The following is an 18,604-nucleotide window of genomic DNA, read 5'->3' on the forward strand; positions in this document are numbered from 1 at the left end:
GGATGCGACGCGCGCGCCCAGGCCCGGCGGCTCCCGCGGCTCCGGCGGCGACCTCGGGCGATGGCGCGGCACGGCGGCTCCCAGGGGCGCGGGGCGCGGGGCGCGGGGCTCCGGGCAGCGCGGCGCGGCGGCAGGTGCGTGCGGAGCGTGGCGCGCTCTGCGGCGGAGGCGCGGGGACCGCAGTGCGCGCGGCGCCCGCCCGCGCCCGCAGCGCCACCCCCCGTCTGGGGACCCGCGCGGGGTCCGCGGGGCGGGGCCAGTCTTTCAGCCGCCCCTCCATCGCCGCGGGCCTGGCGCCCGCTCCCGGGGTTGCCCGCCCCAGCGAGCCGCGTGTGGACCAGGACCCCCGCGCTGCCCCTTTCCAGTACCCTCCCACCCCGAGTCCTGCCTGGCCGACCCTGGGTCCTAGTCAAGGATCCCCACCTCCAATTCTAGAAGCGAAATCCTGTTCTTCGAAGCCTGGGGCCTCACAATACCAGAGGGAGGAAGGCAAGAGGAGTGGAGAGGTGGTCTCGGGAAAGCTGGCTACCAGGACCCCACCGGGAGACCGCCAGGTGTCCCCCCAGAGAGTCAGGGTCTCTGCCTGTCCTTCCACTCTGTCCCCAGTGCGCATGCCTCCCGCTCACAAGTGCACCCAGGTTGTGCTCAAGGCGGACGGGCTCAACGAGGACGAGGTGACCATGAGGGTGAGCAAGATACTCGAGGAGTGGATGGAGAGGGGGGACAGTAGCTGGGAGAAGGCTCCAAGGGCAGGAATGCTGGACAGATGGGTGGGGTGAGGGGTGTGCAGGTCAGACAGACACCTGGACAGGCCAGCGGGGCAGCCCACTGAGGACACGCACCCAGGGTGGGGTGGCCCTTCAAGGCATCTCACCAGGTCAGCACGTGCCCTGCTGTCACATATTTGTGTGCTAACCTGACCCCACCCAGCATAGAGGCCCCATTCCTTTCTGCTTCCTCCTCAAGCCAGGCTTCCTTGATTCCCTGGGATATACCCTCTGCCTGTGGGGAGCCCTCAGCTGAGAGAAAAGGCAGAGAACATGTTGACAACCACTGGGCAGGGGACCACAGCTGCGGGGTGGGGGGCCTCCGCAGTGCCACCCCCTGACCTCCTCCCACTACTACATGGCATGCTAGCATTCCTGTGACCAGCACCGGGCCCTGTGTCTGACCCCGGACAGTCTCAGCCTCTCTGGCCACCGCCCCTCTCCTCTGTACGGGCCTGACTACACCTGGCTATAGGCCTTCCCCCGGGGGTCCTTCAGGGCAGCAGAGCCCAGAGAGGTCCCTATTCCTGGTGAGGAAGCCCACGCGGGCAAAACAGACTGGAGGAGCGAACCTGGGCCACAGGGGTACTTTGCAGCTCTGGGTGACCTCAGGATCAGTTTCCAAAGCCATTTAGCGAGAGCGGGTGTGGGATGTGTGCAGGTGAGCAGGTGCCCGGCAGGATGGGCAGCGAGGCCCTAATGGGCCCCGGCGTGAAGGTGGGGCAACTGAGAGAGCCCCGGCCAGGGGGGGCTAGGAACCCAGCCTCGGCCTCCAGTTCTGCTCAACTTCCCAGCGACTCGCTGGGCGCGCACCCAAGGAGGCATCGGCCACCAGGCCCCACCCCTGGACATGAGGCCCCGCCCCTGGACATGAGGTCCCGCCCCGTGCAGGCCCACCTCCCCGAGCCCGCCCAAGTCCACGCCCCCGGAGCCGGAGCCCTGCGGGTCAGAGCGGAGCCGCCCAGGCTGAGTTCTGGACCGTCCAAGGCCAGCGGACCCCGAACCGGGTCTTTAGAGAAACCTTTGAGCGCGGAGGCTTCTGGGGAATAAAGTTCTCGCCGGCCGCCCCAGGCCTGTTGCGCGCATGCGCCAACCTCCGCCTCGCAGCAAGGGGCGGAGCCTGTAGGGGCAGTGGGCGGGGCTTTTGGAGCCTGCGCAATGAGCATCTGTCATACACCTGCGAGGTCCCGGGCCCCGGGAGGACTTCCCTCCTCACCCGGTGCCACATTGGTAGAACTCGTGCCCGGACCGGTCTGACTGGCCTCATGCAGGCCACCTTGGTCACCCCGGCCTCTGAGCCACGTCTGATTTGGTCCCGCCCTTCCTTGGGGGTTCACTTGGGCACCAAGGACTGGGGGTGCGTGTCCCGGCCCCACCCTACTGCCCAGATGCTTCTGGGGGAAGATCACCAGTGCCAGGCCCAGACCCGAGTGCTCACATCCATTGTCACCACAAAACACGGCGACCCTATGTGGCAGGTGCCACCTGCCCCCTCACAGATGAAGGTGGGAGGAGGTGTAAGTTCCAATGGTGGAGACACTGGTGAGGTGGGGAGCTTGCGGTCTGCGAGCCCACCAGGGAGAGGGAAACTGCAGTTTCAGAAATGAGCCAGAAGGGACACCTGGGTGGCTCAGTCGGTGAAGCGTCTGCCTTCGGCTCAGGTCCTGGTCTCAGTGTCCTGGGATCGAGCCCCGTGTCGGGCTCCCCGCTCAGCCGGGAATCTGCTTCTCCCTCTCCCACTCCCCCTGCTCGTCCTCTCTCTCTCTCTCAAATAAATAAATAAATAAAATACTAAAAAGAAATGAGCCAGAAGTGTCATTTGTCAATGAAGCTCCTGTGCATCGCCCATTTTAAGAATAGTTATAGCAAAGGTGTGTAAATCAAACCTTCTTTATTGGTTAAAAAATGCAAACCTCCAAGCAGCCTGTGCTCTCAAGCACCTTAGTCTCTGTGTGCCAGGTAGAGGCTTTGCTTGAAGTGAGGACCTCTGTCCTCTGCCTCAAGCAGGGGCTTCGAGGTGCGTGAGTGATGGCCTGGGATCTGAGGCTGACAGCAGGCTTGCCTCCTGCCCTCCTTCCTGGCAAGCTGCAGGTCTTTGGAGGGCCGAGGACGTGCCCCAGATGCGTGGAGGCTGAGTCACCCGGGCTGTCAGTGCCCCTTCGAGCCCCGGCAGGGGCCACCACCCACCAGAGCAGGAAGGGTGGGTGACTTCTGTGCTGGACGAGCTGGCCTCCTGGGATCCTGGGAACCCCATCTTTGAGCTCCACCCCACGGCCCCACCCCTCCCCAGGAGGGAAAAGGCAGCTAGCTGCCAGTTACTTACCTCAGAGGCACTGGGACCTGGCCCACAGGACGAGAAGGTCAATGGCTGCCATCACGACTTCAGGTGGGTGCTGGGCTGAGGGGCTTCCCTGCACCGGGGCTCAACCGTGGGCACAGCCCAGCTGCCTCCCCAGCCTCCCGGCCCATTTGCAGCTCCATCGCAGGGCATCGCTGTACGGGGAGGGCGGCTGGGACACACTGGCCCTCACGCCCAGCTCGCCCCTGCACGGGCGTGCTGACACACAGGCCGGCTGCCCCGCGGCGGGTGGGGGGCAGCTTTCTTGGGCTGTAGCTTCCCTCCTCCCCCGAGCCAATACTGTCTCCTCTGTCTGCCCCTGCCAGGCCAGGCCACGGACCCGCAGGAGGCGGTCGTCAAGAACCCCTATGCCCGAGTCAGCATCCCCCGGGCTCACCTGCGGCCCGACCTGGAGCAGCAGCTGGAGGTGGCGCCCTCTTCCCGGGGCTCGCAGCCTCTGCCTGCGGGGCCCTGCCCCTCGGAGCCCCCCCGGGTCCTGCAGCCCACCGAGGAGGCCCCAGAGGGCAAAGGCGCCAAGGGGACCAAGGGGGCCGCCCAGACCCAGGGCCGGCAGGCCTGGCTGCAGCCTGGCCACGCCCCCGGGAGTGGGCAGGGCCCGGCAGCGCCGACCCACGCCGGCCGGCCGCCCGTCGGGCGCGGGGACGACATCGCCCACCACTGCTGCTGCTGCCCTTGCTGTTCCTGCTGCCACTGCCCTCGCTTCTGCCGCTGCCACAGCTGCTGCTCCATCTCCTAGCCCAGCCCCCGCCAGGCCACGCGCTGCGGCCACAGGGCCCACCGCGGCCCGGGCACCACAGCGCTGCCCTCCTCCTCGGGGCAGCCACCGGCCCGTTGGCACCCTGCTCGGGAGCACCTACCTGCCGAGAAGGCCGACCGCCCGGCTCCAGCCCCTGGCAAGCGGCCGGCCCCGGCTGGGATGGCCCGGGGGACAGCCGCCACCACCTCCCCCGAGGCCCACGGCCCAGGCAATAAAGTGGAGCGAGCTCTGCTCCGGCTGCTGTCCTTCACTGCTGCGCCCTGGAAGGGGCTCCCGGGCTGCACAATACCGCGGGCCTCGGCCTCTGTGGGACACTCAGGGGTGGGGAAGCCACCCCATGTTGCTGGTCTCGGGTCTGTCCGAGGCTGGACCGGAGGGGTGGGAGAGTGTCCCCTGCCCTGGCCCACCAGCCAGGCCTGGGTTCCAGCTGCCTTGCATTCCCTAGGGCTGAGGCCAAGGCTGGCAGACAGGTCAGGCAGTGGGTCAGTCGGTAGGAGGATGTTATGCATGGAGCCGGGGTGGGGTGGGGGGAGCCCGAGAGAGGCCTCCAGGAGGAGGATCACCCTGGCAGGACCGCAGCAGGTGGGACTGACTCTGGCAAATTTCTGGGAGTAGGAACCCAGGCAGCCAGCACCAGGCCCTGCCCATGCGTGAGTCACTGCCCTACCTCAGCCGGGGTGTTTTTCTGGTTCCTCATGAAACGTCCGATTCCTCAACATCTGCTGTGTGGCACCCAAGCCATGCTGCTCATCTGCCGTCCTGCCTCCAGGGCCTGGCCCTCCTGCATGAGGGGAGCAGGAAAGGAGCTGGCCGGTGCGGCCCCTCAGAACACAGATCTCCCACCTGTCTGGGCAGCGTAACATGCCTGCTCGGGGGCACGTGTGGGGAGCTAAGCTGCTGGACGCTGGCATCGCCTCACCGCTGGGGGGCTGCTGGGCTGCCAGGGCAAGGACCGAGGGGTAAGGCCTGCGCTGGGCACTCTGACGGTTCCAGGGCCAGGCAGAGACAGCCGGAGGAGGAGGCGGAGCTGGCCTCTCAGGATGGACAGGTCCTGGTGCCAGCCCTCCTCTGACCCAGGGTGACCGTCCACAAGGCAAGACCTACCTCTGGGTGTGGGTAGCTATGTCATTGGTCTGACTGTGCAGGCCCTCAGGTGGGCCAGGTTTCCGGCCCCTGCCCCATGGCCTGCCTCCACCAGAGGATGACCCCACCCAGGCCAGCCGCAGAAACCCGATGGACCAGTCAGGGAGGCTGCGGACTGCGGGGTGGTGGGACTGAGGAGGAGCCCCTCTGGTTCTTGGCTTCCTCCCAGCTGGGCAGTGAGGGTCCTGATCCCACCCTGACCATTCTTGACACACCCCGTTCTGCTGTGCCCGCAGTCACGGCCGCCGTGCCGGCCCAGGGGCCATAACCAGGCAGGTGCTGGGGGGGGTGCCCCTAATGTGGACGACCAGGGCTAGCCACAGTGTGTGGGTGGGGGGAGGTGGCCCTCGTGCGGGCGACCAGGGCTAGCCACGGTGTGTGAGTGGGGATCTCCATACCTGCGCTTGAGCACCTCCTTGGCACCTTGCGGAGCTGGCCGCTGCCGGTAATGAGGGCACGACAGACCCAGACGAGGCAGGAGGAAGGTGCTGGGACAAATCAACATGGACACATACACTGCGACTGAGCTTCGGAAGAGCGGGACCCCCAGGGCTCTGAGCCGGTGAGCATCCTGGCGGGTTACCTGGAAGGGGTGATGCCTGAGCTGAGAGTTGAAGAAGCATCCCCCAGGTCAAGGCCAGAAGGATTTCCTAGCGGGAAGTTGGGGGAGCAGGAGAGTAGAGGTGGTGTGGAGGTGGGTCTGGCTGGCCCAGGCGGGGAGAGGGGCCATGGTGAGCTGTGAAGCCAGGCCTGGGTGGGGGACTAGTGGAGCTGGGTCCCGGCATGGGGGTGGGGGGTGGGGGGCTTATCTCCTGACGGGTGGGTGGTGCTGGTGGATCCAGTTGCAAGCGCTCTGTGGCTGAAAGGGGAGCCCACGCCTGCCTCCGGCCACCACCTGCCTGCCTGCTGACTCGTCTGTGCTCGGCCAGTAATGCGAGCCCCAGGGAGGGAGCCGCAGGGCACCCTGGGCCCCCCCAACCCCCGGACCTCCTCTGGCTGGGCATAGCTGCCCAGCAGAGCCGATGCAGGTAAGAGAGGCCTGGGGCTTAGGCAGATGGGGAGTGGGGGGCCTGGAGCTGAGCAGGAGGGTCATGGAGAGGGACCAAACAGTGGGTTGGGCTGCTGCCCAGCTGGCCACTGCCCACCCTCCCCGGCACCACCCACCTTCTGCAGAGGCCCAGGCTCCTGTCCTCTGGGGCAGACTCCTGGGGTCAGGGCCCAACCATGCAAGACAGTCTCAGAGGCAGGCAGGGTGGGCGGCAGCTACCCGTACGCCTCCCCCAGGATGCTGCAGCCAGAGAGTGCCTGGGTCTCCGAGGAGGGGACACCACTGGGTCCCGGCAGGGCGACTGCATCATCTGCTACTGAGCCTACGGCCTCACGGGGCACCGGCCACGCCGCCTCTACCGCGGCCACACCTTCTACCGGGCGTGCGTGCGGCGGCTGGACACGCCGGCCCACGGGCAGCGCTGGGTCCCTGCCCACGGTGCCGCCAGAGCACACCCACACCCCGCGGAGGGGTGCATGCTGGACCTCGACCTGGCCACCCTCCTGGCCGTGAAGGCCGAGGGGGAGCTGTCCCGTGTGGAGCCCCCTGTGCCCCCCGAGGCAGCACTGCCGTCGCTCAGCAGCCGGCCGGGCTCTGTCCCACCTCGGGCACCCAGCCCCAACTCCCCCAGTCCAGGTGCTGCAGGGGCCTCTGCTGGGACGCCCCCGGCAGCCCCGAGGTCTGAGTGCTGCTTGCTGCCTCTCGCGGCAGGGGAGAGGCTGCCCACAGCGTGTCCCTACCTAGGAACCTCCAACTGCAGCACAGCCAGCCCAGAACAGCCCGGGGGCGGAGCACCCTGCGGGCTGCCCTACACGGACTCCCCCAGACCACAGCCTAAGTTTGGGGGCTGTGCCCCTGGTGCTCTGAGACTCTGCGAGAAGCGGGTGACCTCCTGCTCATCTTGGCCGGGATTCCTGGGCCTCAAGCTAGCCTGACTGTGTGCAGGGGGAGGGTGCAACTGTCAGAGTCACCTGCAAGCCCCGCCCAGGCCCGGACTCAGCTCAGACGCCTCCACGGGTCTCTGGCTGCAGGCCAGAGGGTCGGGGCCTGGCCAAGTCTGTACCTGCTCATGCTGGAACCCATCTCCCCTTCCCCATGAAAAGTCCCAGAGGTGGGAGCCAGAGCAGAGACAGAGCCACCCCCTTCATCCTTGGCTTGCAAAGCATCCCTGTGAAGTTCATTCATTCAGCAAAGCCCACTGAGCCTCAGCTATGCGTTGGGCACCGTCCCGGGAGGGTCTCCTGCAGGCACAAAGTCCCTGCTATGACAGGTGTCCAAGGAGAGGGCCTGGGCGGGGCCAGCTCTAGGCCCAGAGAGGGTGGGGGCCTGCCTGAGGCAGCACAGCTCAGCGGAGCCGCTCCCCCACGAGGCCTTTTCCAGGTCCTCAGCTTCCTCCTGCCTCACAGTGGCCAGCGCACAGACCCTTCCGAGGGGCCAGTGCAGGTGCTGGAGGCTACGGACACAGACCCTCCCCCAGGTCAGGCTGCGACATCCCCGTCCCCATCCAGAAAGGAACCGTCACACGGTCTCTCAGGAGCCTCTGGGAGGGACCCCTGGGCCTGCCCTGGGCAGTGGGTGCCGGACAGGGAGGGACAAGAAAATTTGCTGAGAGGACACTCAGAAACCTCCTCCTTCTCTGGGGCAAAGTCCCCCAGGAACACAGCGATTGGTGGGCAGCAACTAGACCAGGGTGCTGTGGCCAGCAGGCCCCCTGGGGAGACCAGGCCCAAGGGGGAGGGGGAGGAGCATTTCCCAGCAGGGGTGGCAGGAAGGGGGCTGACCCCGAGAGGCACCCACGAGCCACGGGGTCAGTCAGGATCATTCTCCTGTGGAAGTGAACAGGATGGACTGCGTCTGCGGGTCCAGGCGGGGTGGGCAGTGGGCTGGGCAGCAGGGTGGCCTGGTGATGGGCCCTGCCCCCCCAACTTGCAGGTGGAGGTGCAAGACCCTCCACCATTACTGCCCACCGCTGGGGTTGAGCCCGCTGGGAGCTCTGCTGGGCCCAGCCCTGCCCTGAACCCAGATCTGAACTGGATGACTTCAGGGACTGGGGCCCTCCCCACCCACCTAGTGCAAAGGGCTTCCCTCCCGCCGATGGGGTAGGGACGACCATAGTAAGGTCTGCAGAGCTTGGGGAGACTCTCCAAGGGGCCTCCAGGCCGACCAGCCAGAGCACCAGCATCCTGCCTTGCCCTGGGCAGGCAGCGTGCAGTGTCTGGTCACGTCCAATAGGCGTCTACTCATGGAAGTCCTGCAGGAAGGAGCCCGTCCACAGCCCTGCAACAGCCCCGGCCTGGCTCAGGGCCCAACCAGGGAGAAGCCCCACTCTAAGAGGGCTGAGCTGGGGGCCTGGAGCTCCTGCCCCAGGGGGATAGTGGGACGCGGACAAGGCGGGCACCTGGGGTTATGACAGGTACCCCTCGGGGGCCTCAACTCCTGGGTAAACATTAATGGGGCTCAGTACACAGCAGGTCATGTGTGCACCCAGCAGATCTTTGACCGGCAGTTGCTCCTGCCCTGTGTCTCCTCCCCGCAGGTGCCCCCTCACTACCCTCACAGGTAGGAGCTTCTAGAACCAGGTGGGGGCCCCGGGACGCCAGGACAAGGGCTGGGTGACCGCCTGGCCCAGGGCTTAGGCCCCACCCTGAGCCTCCCCGAGCTGAGGATGAAAGACAGGAGGGAGGGGTGACAGAAAGCTGCCCAGGACCTGGACCCTAGGGACTGGGAGGGAGCTGGGGGAGAAGACTAGACAGGGGATCCAGACCCAGAGGGTTGCAGAGAGGAGCCTTGAGGTGGGGTGGGGAGACCCAAGCCCCTTGCCCTGCCCCCATCCCTGGGGGTGCGGCCCTTATCAAGCGGAGACGTCACCGTTTGGTATCAAATGCCAAAGTCTAAGCTGGGACCTGCAGTGTCCCTGATGACACCTGATAAGAAGGTCACTGGATTCCCTGCTCCTAGGCACTTCCGGCACCCAGCACCCTGTGCCCTGGGCCACCCACCAAGTCTTCTTCCAGCCAGGACCAGCGAGGGAGCCAGGGACCCAGGGCCCCCTCGACTCTGCCCCTGAAACTGGACTGGGCTCGCCTGACAACTGCCTGAGGTCACTGTGGCCACCCCCCCCGCCCCCCAATAGATGGAGGAAGCGGGAAATCTCCAAGGCCAGCAGGGGTGGGGAGGGAAGGCAGATCCCCGGTTGGAGGACCCCAGCAGGACCTGGTGGGGCAGCGGGAGGACACGTGTCTGAACTGCCTTTGCCCCCAGCAGATCCAGGCTTGGACCTGGGTCTGTCCCTGCCAGAAATCCATGCCGAATTCCCTCACGGGTGGCCAGGTCCCCCCCCTTACTCTGGACACAGTTGGCCTGGTGGACCGGAGTCTGGGAAATGCAGGTACCAGGAGCCCCAGGGCATCAGGCCTCAGCCCGCCTCTCTGCTTCCCCATCCAGCCCCTGATCCAACGCTCTGTGTAAGTGGGGAGGGGGCTCCCGCCCATCTCCTGGAGAGCCCATGGGGGCTCGTGACAATTCCGGTCAGGGCCAGACAAGCTGGAGGCCCCCTTTCCTCTCTGCTTCCTGTTCCTGCCTCTTGCCCCAAACCCCTACACCAGAGTCCCCTCCATGCCCTCTTGCCCCCACCTGGGAGTATCCTTGGCCCTACTTCACCTTGGCTCTTGCAGGGACCTCCGGTTCCGCCCCAGTCTTGGAAGAGGGGGAAATGGACCCTTGGGCCCTCCCTCAGCTGAAGGACACTGGCCAGTCCTGGACAGGTAGGTCTGGAGGTGCTGGGCAACTGGCCAAATGGGGCTCTGACTCCCCAGGGTCTGAGCGTGGAGAGGTCCTTGCGGAGAGAGAGCAGGAAAGACGTTGGCCTCAACAGGCCACATAGAAACCTACTGCGCAGACCGCCACCCCAGGGATGCTTGTCCCTCAGCTCAGCTGCCTGTCGTGTCTGGATATGAGAGTCCCACCTCTGCCCAGCCTGCCCCTCCTACTCCCTCCCAATGACCATTAGGTTTCTGGGAGGTCCCAGGGGCAGTCGGCTTGGCCATTCTGCAAAGGAACAGAGGAGGGACCCAGACCCTGCCCTGTGCGGGGACAGAGAAGGGGGGCCCAGGCCCTGCCCTGCAGGGAGACAGAGGAAGGGGATTTGGAGGGGTGCCGGGCAGGGCAGGGCTGGGTGGGGGGGCTGGCTGAGGACCGCCGTGCCCTGTGTTCTCAGAGCTCAGCATGGCCAGCAGGGTGCTTCGGGTGCTCACTGGCTTCCTCAAGGCCTGTGGGCTCCTGGGCAACCTCTATCTTTTCATCTGCTCCCTGGACATCCTCAGCTCTGCCTTCCAGCTGCTGAGCAGTGAGTGCTGGGGGTCTGGGGGTGGGGCGGGCAGCCACTCCTGCTCAGCCTCAGTGCACCTCTCTCTGGACACAGGCAAAGTGACTGGAGACATCTTTAAGGACAACGTGGTGCTGTCCAACCCTGTGGCCGGACTGGTCATCGGCGTGCTGGTCACAGTCCTTGTACAGAGCTCCAGCACGTCCTCCTCCATCGTGGTCAGCATGGTGGCCTCCAAATGTGAGTGCCCCCTTCCCCAACCCCGGGCTGGTAGTGGGTGGGCAGAGTGCGGGAGGCTGATGCAGCACCCCCACAGTGCTGACCGTCCAGGCGTGTGTGCCCATCATCATGGGCGTCAACGTGGGCACGTCCATCACCAGCACCCTGGTCTCGATGGCACAGTCCGGGGACCGGGATGAGTTTCGGAGGTGAGTGCGGGGTGGGGGGGGCCGGGGGCTGCAAGCAAGGCCACAGCTGAGCCACCCACCATTGTGCTCCACGCGGCAGGGCCTTTGGCAGCTCGGCGGTCCATGGGATCTTCAACTGGCTTACGGTGCTGATCCTGCTGCCCTTGGAGAGCGCCACAGCCCTGCTGGAGAGGCTCAGCGCCCTGGCTCTGGGCTCCGGCAACCTGCAGCCCGGGGGGCAAGCACCTGACATCCTCAAGGTGCTTACAAAGCCTCTCACACACCTGGTCGTGCAGGTGAGGAAAGGTGCTGCCCTCGGGGGGCCCTTTGTGCCTGCGAGTGCTGGGAGTCGGGAGTGGGGGCGGTGCCCCAGCCCTATCCTGGGCCCTGCACGGCAGCGGGTGGGAGGGCACAGCGGGCTGGGCTGTGGGCATCTGGGTCCCAGGTGAGCCCTGAGGGTCCAGTACGCGGTCCCAACCCCTCTGGCCCCCAGCTGGACACTGATAGGATTGCAAGCAGTGCTACCGGCAATGCGACGAACAGCAGCCTCATTAAGCGATGGTGCGGCACCAGGGAGGTGACGGTGAGGTGCCTCTGACCCCCGATCTCCGACCTGCCGGTTACTCAGTCCCGCCGGCTCTGGGCCCATCCTGACCCTGCCCTGCCTCGCCTCCCCAGACTCCGGGGAACAGCAGTGACTGTGGAGTGGCCACTTCCGGCCCCTGCCCTGAGAACAACAGCTCTGTCCTGGTGGATCATCTGCCCTGTGAGGCCCCCAGCCCCCCAGCCCTGTCCCCCCATGCCCGGGCCCCAGCCCCCCAGCCCCCCAGCCCTGTCCCTGTTCCCCCCCATGCCCGGATCCCAGTACCCCAGCCCTGTCCCTGTCCCCCCATGCCTGGCCCCCCGACACCCGGCCCCCAGTCCCCCAGCCCTGTCCCTGTTCCCCCCCACGCCCAGCCCCCAGCCCCCTAGCCCTGTTCCCCCCACGCCAGGCCCTCAGCCCCCCAGCCCTGTCCCTGTCCCCCCCACGCCCATCCCCCCAGCCCCCCAGCCCCGTCCCTGTCCCCCCCACACCCGGCCCCCAGCCCCCCAGCCCCATTCCTGTTCCCCCCTACAGCCGGCCCCCAGCCCCCCAGCCCCGTCCCTGTTCCCCCCCACGCCCGGCCCCCAGCCCCCCAGCCCTGTTCCCCCCATGCCAGGCCCTCAGCCCCCCAGCCCTGTCCCTGTCCCCCCCACGCCCATCCCCCCAGCCACCCAGCCCTGTCCCTGTTCCCCCCCACGCCCAGCCCCCAGCCCCCCAGCCCTGTCCCCCCGCCAGGCCCTCAGCCCCCAGCCCTGTCCCTGTTCCCCCACGCCCAGCCCTCCAGCCCCCCAGCCCTGTCCCTGTCCCCCCCCATGCCCGGCCCCCAGCCCCCCAGCCCCGTCCCTGTTCCCCCCCACGCCCAGCCCCCCAGCCCTGTCCCCCGCACGCCAGGCCCTCAGCCCCCCAGCCCTGTCCCTGTTCCCCCCCACGCGCCACCCCCAGCCCCAGCCCCCCAGCCCTGTCCCTGTCCCCCACTGGCCCCTAGAGCTGGCCTGGGCTCACCGGCCCCGCGCTGCCCCCAGGCCACCACCTGTTCGTGGGGACTGTGCTCACGGACCTGGCCGTGGGCTTCATCCTGCTGGCCGCCTCTCTGCTCCTGCTCTGCACCTGCCTCGTGCTCATCGTCAAGCTGCTCAACTCTGTGCTGCGCGGCCGTGTGGCCCAGGCTGTGCGGAAGGTCATCAACGCTGGTGCGGCCAGACGGGACAGGGGGACATGGGGGGGGAGGCCGGGCAGAGGGTGACCCAGTCCCCCCACCCTGCAGACTTCCCCTTCCCGTTCAGCTGGCTCAGCGGCTACCTGGCCATCCTCGTGGGCGCCGGCCTGACCTTCGTGCTGCAGAGCAGCAGTGTCTTCACCGCGGCCATTGTGCCGCTCATGGGTGAGCGTGGGGGACAGGCACAGGGCCCCGGCCCCGGGGGCGAGGGCTCAGGCCCCGGTGCTCACGCCCGGCTCCCCCAGGGGTCGGGGTGATCAGCTTGGAGCGGGCATACCCTCTCTTCCTGGGCTCCAACATTGGCACCACCACCACGGCCCTGCTGGCCGCCCTGGCCAGCCCCGCGGACATGCTGCTCAGTGCCCTCCAGGTACCACCCTCCCTCGCCTCTCCCCGGCCCCCAGCCCCCCCACTCCCACCCCAGGCCTGGGGCTTCCCCCTGGGCTCAGTTCCCTCCTGTCCGGCCCTGCGGCCAGCTTGGCCATGGCCCACACGCTCCTGGGACCCACCTCTGGCTGCCTGATCAGACCTGAAGCCCCACCTCCTCGAACCTAGGGATCCCACGGACATCTCTGGGACCCCCAGCCCCACTCTTCCTCCCCGGGGACCAGGTCATTTCAAGGATCCTCTGGTCTTGGGCTGCTGCCTGCTCTTCCTGGCCAAACTCCCTCGAGGAATCCTTGTCCTCCTCCCCCAACCCTGTGCTGCTGTGTTCCTTCAAGGCATCCTGGCCCCGGGGGGCCTCAAGCCCTCGAGTCCACCACCTCTGGGATGCACTGCCCCCCCCCCCATCTAAACCCAACAGGCCCCTACCTGGACAACCTGCCATCTTCCTGCCAAAGCCCCACCTCACCTGCGCTGGGTGCTCCAAGCTGCCCTCGCCCACGGCCACAGTTCTGCCTCCAGGACGCCTCCCTCCGGTCCCCTAGCTCTGTGCCCCACACCCAGTCCCGTTTAGTCCTGCTACTTCCATCTCTAAGTCACCCTTTCTGTGGCCCACTGCCCTGGCTTGAGTTTCCCTCCTCCACTGCCTCTGCCTAGGTGCCCAGACAGATGCAGCTCCTGAAAGCCCAGATCTTGCGGGGCTTCTGCCCACAAGCCCTCCCTACCACCCTCCTGCATTTTTGGTTCTGCTCTGTCCACTCAGACCCTCTCAGCGCAGGGCCCTGGTCCACCTCCTCCAGGAAGCCCTCTGGATTGCACCTTCCACACCGACTCCTCAAGACGAGCAGCCCCTGGAGGGGCCTGCACGTGTGGCCCTGTACCTCCTCCCCACAGGAGCCAGGCCAGAGCCCAGGGCTGGGTGGCCAAGCCCACTCGGTGGGGTCACTAGGCATGAGGTGTGGGCAAGCTGAGCCGGCCCAGGGGAGGAGCAGATCCATGTGGTCATTGGTGATGTAGTTACCACACTGGGCGCCCAGCGTTAAGTGTGTGTGCGTGTGGGGGGGGGCAGTACTAGAAGAGCACACCCATACCCGGCTAGAATCTGCCCTTCTAGGTGGCCCGTCGTGGCCGACAAGTGGACCTCAAACAGCCTTCAGACTTAGTACCCTTTCTGCCAGGGCGGGGGGAGGGGGTGGGGGGTGAGGAGGAGGAAGAAGAGCAGGTGTTCTGGGTGGTCCTGGGTAGTCTTGGGGGACCCGTGTGCCATTGGGCCCAGGCTCCTAACCCCTGCCTGCCCTCTGGACCTCTAGGTGGCCCTCATCCATTTCTTCTTCAACCTGGCCGGCATCCTGCTGTGGTACGTGGTGCCCATCCTGCGGCTGCCCATCCCGTTGGCCAAGCGCTTCGGGGACCTGACGGCCAACTACCGCTGGGTGGCCATTGCCTACTTGCTGCTCAGCTTCCTGCTGTTGCCCCTGGCAGCCTTTGGGCTCTCCCTGGCAGGGAGCACGGTGCTGGCTGCAGTCGGGGGACCCCTGGTGGGGCTGGTGCTCCTCCTCATCCTGATCAATGTCCTGCAGCGACACCGGCCAGCCTGGTTGCCCCACCGTCTGCGGTCCTGGGCCTGGCTCCCACTCTGGCTCCGTTCTCTGGAGCCCTGGGACCGCCTGGTCAGCCGCTGCTGCCCCTGCAGGGTGTGCGGCCCCCCTCAGGCTGCTGCCAAGGAGGATCACTGCTATGAGAACCCTGAGGTCCTGGCCTCCCAGCAGTTGTGAAGGGGGGCACCCCCATTTCACTGACTCCTGGGTGCCCTGGGGGATCCCAGAAGCAGAGACTTCTGAGGCACCTGGCTTGCCTTCTTTGCAAATAAACAAGGCTGAGACCCAGGTGTGAGTGGTCTTCAGTCCCCTGCCTAAGGAGGGCCCCTGACCGGGCTCCGAGGCCAGCTGGAAGTGGACAAGCACCAGCTGTCCCCCAGTTGACACCCGGGACCCACTGCAAGCCTGAGTGGGTGTGGGCACACAGCTAACCCCAGAGTCCCAGGCTGTAACTCTGTTTCTCTCCTGAGCCTCTGGGGACAGGAGGTGCCAAGTGGCGGCCAGTCTGGAGTGTGGAGATATCCGTCAAAAAGTATCTGTGGCTGGACGTGGCCGGGACTCTTCCCCCTGGGTGAAGGAGGGAGGGGCTGCTGGCTCCCATGCCCCACCACCCGCAGACGGCGCACCCTAGGAGTCAGGTGGTTGGTGCTGGCAGCCCCTCTGGGGGCCAGCCTCATGGGTCCCCCAAGTGCCCAGGGAGCGAGGAGGGGATGAGTGAGGACCAGGAGGCCCCAGGCTCCCCCCTCCCATGCTGCTCTCTCTCTCTCTCTCTCTCTCTCTCTCTCGGATGGGCAGGGCGCAGGGCGGTGTCCATGTGAGACACAGGCATAGGGCTGCCATGGGCCCAGCAGAGCAGGCAGTCAGCGCCCCCCCGCCCCCCGTAAACCCACCAGGAAGTAAGTCCTCCCGGCAACCCCTAGAGTCACCCGCACCCGGAGCCCAAGTCTCCACGCTGTGTCAAACCCCTCGGCCGAGAGGCGGGCGAAGGTCAGGTGAGCCTGAGCACCGTCCCTTCCACCTGAGGGTGCGTCCCCCCACGGGGACTTCTGCCCACCCCCTGCCCAGGGCCCGTAAGGCTTGTCTGCCTGCCAGCTGGTAAGGAAACTCCAGGAAGCAGTCTGGGCCTCCCACCTTCCAGCCCAGGGCTTCCCACAACACACTTCCCCGGAAATACCATGAGGAGAAAACAAAGCTTCTTCAGTAGGATTAAGTCTGTGGCCCAGAACTCACGCACTGAGGGGCACACACCCACAGACCAGAGGTGGAGGTGACTCTGAGCAGGGGTTTGGCTTGCCCCAGGTCTTAGTATGCTGCTGTGGTCAGTCACCTCTTCCTTGTCCAGAGAATGCTGCCCTGATGGAGGGGCACCTCCTCCCCAGCCCTCCAGGTGTGCCCACCTAGGCCCAGTGTGGGGAGAGGAGGCCTGGGGAACCTTGGGGCCAATGCTTGTCCATGGTCCTGTCTTCATTCCCCTCAGAACTCCCAGCCCTCAGTCCCCTCAGTGCCCTAATACCTCAGCACCCCATGTCCCCCTGCTCCTCTCAGTCCCCTCACTCTCCATGTCCCCTGTCCCCCCCCCAACAAGCTTCCAAGCCTGGGGTTCGCTGCCCACCAAGGGAGATAGCTACCTGTTTGGGGCTCAGGAGAGCAAGACCCCGGGGCAGGCTCATACATTCCAGCTTGGCCCCCCCAACCCAACTTCTATGCCCTCAGGACGCTCCTGGGGGTGGACATCAGCCTCATGGTCCCTGAGGTGGAGCTGGGCCTGGCCAGTTCCCTGGGGACATGGGTGGGGAGCTCTCCCTCCCTACGCTGGAGACACAGAGAGGGGAAGAAAGTACTCCATGCACACTTTCCGGGGCGGGTGAGGCCGCCCACAAAGGCTGACTGCGGGTCCTTTGAGGCCGTGAACGGCTGTCTGCCCGCTGCCCCTGCCTGGCGGTAACGCACCCTCCCGCTGGGACCATGGCCACGAGTAAACAGAGCCTTCATTTGTGGATGCCGCCAACAGCTGCAGGCCGGGGCGGGAGGGCCAGGTGCCCAGCACTCCCACGGCCCCTGCCCAGGCTTCCCTGCACTTCCGGCCCTTTCTGCCCTGCATCCCTCCTGGCCACAGACCTCCACTGGGGCTGGCCCACCTCTCCACACTGTGGCAGGAACACCTTAGCCCAGGGTGGGGGTCTGCAGGGCCTCCCCCAACCAGCCCTGTGCAGCAGCAGGCACCGTGTTCCTGGGGCTCACACCCGAGGGCCGCAGGGAGACTTCTGCGGTCTTGTTCTCAGTGTCCATCTCCCTGAGGCCACGGGAGGGTCAAGATGGACAACCTCGTGTCTCGGAGCTCCAGGGCTCACACCTGGGCAGAATGTGGGCATCTCAGGCCACACGGCTTGGGGCAGGGGGGTGAGCAGAGAAGGCTTTGACAAACACGTCACTGACTCACTAGGGAAAACATCCGAGCTTCTCCCTTTCTCACCTGATCGGTTTGTGGGTTTATGACTGCCGCAGAGCCTGGGCCTTGCCGGCAGCTGCTTGGGCAGCTGAGCTACTTTGCAGGGCACAGTGAGGAAACCAGGATGCCTGCGCCCAAGCCGAGCGGGGAAGGCCTGCGGGCCATAGCAGCTGGGCCCACCTCCCTGCGCAGGTATGTATGTTGGGGGAGGGCGCGGGCTCTCGAAGGCCCGGCTGCACGGACGGAGCTCGGACGTGCTGACTCACCGTCCGGGCCAGGACTGCAGCCCGGGAGCGGCGCAGCCGCAGACCGCTCTCCAGGGGAGGAAATTGCTAATGCCAGCACGCTGCTCGTCCCAACAATCTCATCGACAGATTCCGCGGGGACGCTGCATCCCATCATACGTTTTAAGACCGCGTGTGTGCCCTAATGCCGCAGCGCGGAGCACTGTGCGGGGTCAGCCGAAGAGCTGCCTTGTTTACAGGGAGGAATAGGCAGCCAGGCATGGCCCCGGCACCCACGGGGTAAGACGCTCACTGAGGAAACCAGAATCTAGGGAGGCTCCACGGTCACAGCAAGGGACACGTTCAAGGCAGACCCAGGGGCGTGATTCAGTCGTGTTGGAAGATTATAAAAACATGCCGCAAGGGCAATTTTTAAAAGCGATTGACTGAAGGTGCGACCACACGTCATTGAACAGTTTTCCCGCATAGACTCCCCCCTCCGAACGTCAGCGAAAAGTAAAAGCATCTGTCAGCGCAGGTATGGCCGGGGCGGCAGGGTCAGGGGGCCCGGACGGAGGTCGGGGCCCGCCCGCGTCTCCACGCAGCTCTGTGCGCTCCTGGGGCCGAGGCACCAGGCGACCGGCGCGGAGCCAGCGCCGTCTCCACAACAAGTGCGCGGCCGCCGGGCAGCCCCCGCCCTCCCCGGGGGCAGCGGCCCCACGTGCTCCCTCACCTGACCGCCACCGGGGCGGGCGTGCGGAGCCCCCGCCCCCCTCCTCCGCGCCGAGACCCCCCCACCCCTCGTTTCGCCGCCCTGGGTCCCGGCAGCCGCCCCGGGGAAGGCGCTCGGCGGGCCGGACGCTCGGCGGGCCGGGCCCGCGCGCTCGCCCCCCCGGGGCTGCAGTCTCCAGCTCGCGTGCGCGCCCGGCCCGCAAGGGTGCAGCCCCGCGCCGCCGCCCCACCTGCATTTCTCCGGGCGCCGACCCCGGGCTGCGCCCCCCCCGCCCCCGGCCCGGCCCGGCCCGCCGGCCCTCCCCGGGACGCCCGCCCGCCCGCGCGCGTCCCCGCGGCACTGCGGCGGTTACCAGGACGCCGGCCCCGGGCGCTGTGCTCCCCGGAGCCGGCCAATGAGGGGGCAAATCAATCATTTGAAACATCCAATGGACAGGGCACTGCGGCGCGAGGGCGGGGGCTTTGATAGGGAGAGCGGAGGCCGCGGCGGACCAATAAAGAGCGAACGGCCTTGGGGAGGCGGGCGCTGGCGGCCGGACTGACGGGAAACGCAGCCAATCAAGCCAGGACGCTTGCCAGCCTCGTTCTGGCAGCCCAATAGGAGGCTGGCGGG

The 18,604-nt window shown here is 66.6% G+C and overlaps 3 protein-coding genes across 3 annotated transcripts; all 3 read left to right on the forward strand.

Annotated features, from left to right (window-relative positions):
• The first annotated feature begins 2,727 nt into the window (after nt 1-2,727).
• On the forward strand, nt 2,728-4,161 carry CYSRT1 (cysteine rich tail 1). The gene is made up of 2 exons (XM_064579125.1): nt 2,728-3,153; nt 3,432-4,161. The coding sequence occupies exons 1-2, from the start codon at nt 3,132-3,134 to the stop codon at nt 3,860-3,862; spliced, it is 453 nt and encodes a 150-aa protein (XP_064435195.1). The 5' UTR covers nt 2,728-3,131; the 3' UTR covers nt 3,863-4,161.
• Nucleotides 4,162-6,250: 2,089 nt separating this feature from the next.
• On the forward strand, nt 6,251-6,759 carry RNF224 (ring finger protein 224). The gene is given in 4 exon segments (XM_045881920.1): nt 6,251-6,497; nt 6,500-6,548; nt 6,550-6,617; nt 6,620-6,759. Coding segments are annotated over 4 exon segments (504 nt in total).
• A 2,618-nt stretch (nt 6,760-9,377) lies between these two features.
• On the forward strand, nt 9,378-14,963 carry SLC34A3 (solute carrier family 34 member 3). Its single transcript, XM_045882052.2, has 12 exons — nt 9,378-9,462; nt 9,749-9,838; nt 10,291-10,419; nt 10,495-10,638; nt 10,715-10,826; nt 10,906-11,101; nt 11,299-11,388; nt 11,484-11,571; nt 12,411-12,578; nt 12,653-12,769; nt 12,850-12,974; nt 14,299-14,963. The coding sequence occupies exons 1-12, from the start codon at nt 9,378-9,380 to the stop codon at nt 14,761-14,763; spliced, it is 1,809 nt and encodes a 602-aa protein (XP_045738008.1). The 3' UTR covers nt 14,764-14,963.
• The last annotated feature ends 3,641 nt before the right edge of the window (nt 14,964-18,604 follow it).

This window comes from Mirounga angustirostris, unplaced genomic scaffold (genome assembly GCF_029215605.1).
Source record: "Mirounga angustirostris isolate CCGP_5_RB_7025 unplaced genomic scaffold, mMirAng1.0.hap1 SCAF_15, whole genome shotgun sequence".
Classification (NCBI taxonomy): domain Eukaryota; kingdom Metazoa; phylum Chordata; class Mammalia; order Carnivora; family Phocidae; genus Mirounga; species Mirounga angustirostris.

Excerpts from the sequence above, each read along its gene's own strand:
- SLC34A3 (XM_045882052.2), top strand. The coding sequence starts at position 9,378 with ATGCCGAATTCCCTCACGGGTGGCCAGGTCCCCCCCCTTACTCTGGAC. Across the intron at positions 9,463-9,748 it reads CCGGAGTCTGGGAAATGCAG|GGACCTCCGGTTCCGCCCCA; the intron begins GTACCAGGAGCC and ends TGGCTCTTGCAG. Across the intron at positions 12,579-12,652 it reads GCGGAAGGTCATCAACGCTG|ACTTCCCCTTCCCGTTCAGC; the intron begins GTGCGGCCAGAC and ends CCCACCCTGCAG.
- CYSRT1 (XM_064579125.1), top strand. The coding sequence starts at position 3,132 with ATGGCTGCCATCACGACTTCAG. Across the intron at positions 3,154-3,431 it reads GGCTGCCATCACGACTTCAG|GCCAGGCCACGGACCCGCAG; the intron begins GTGGGTGCTGGG and ends TGCCCCTGCCAG.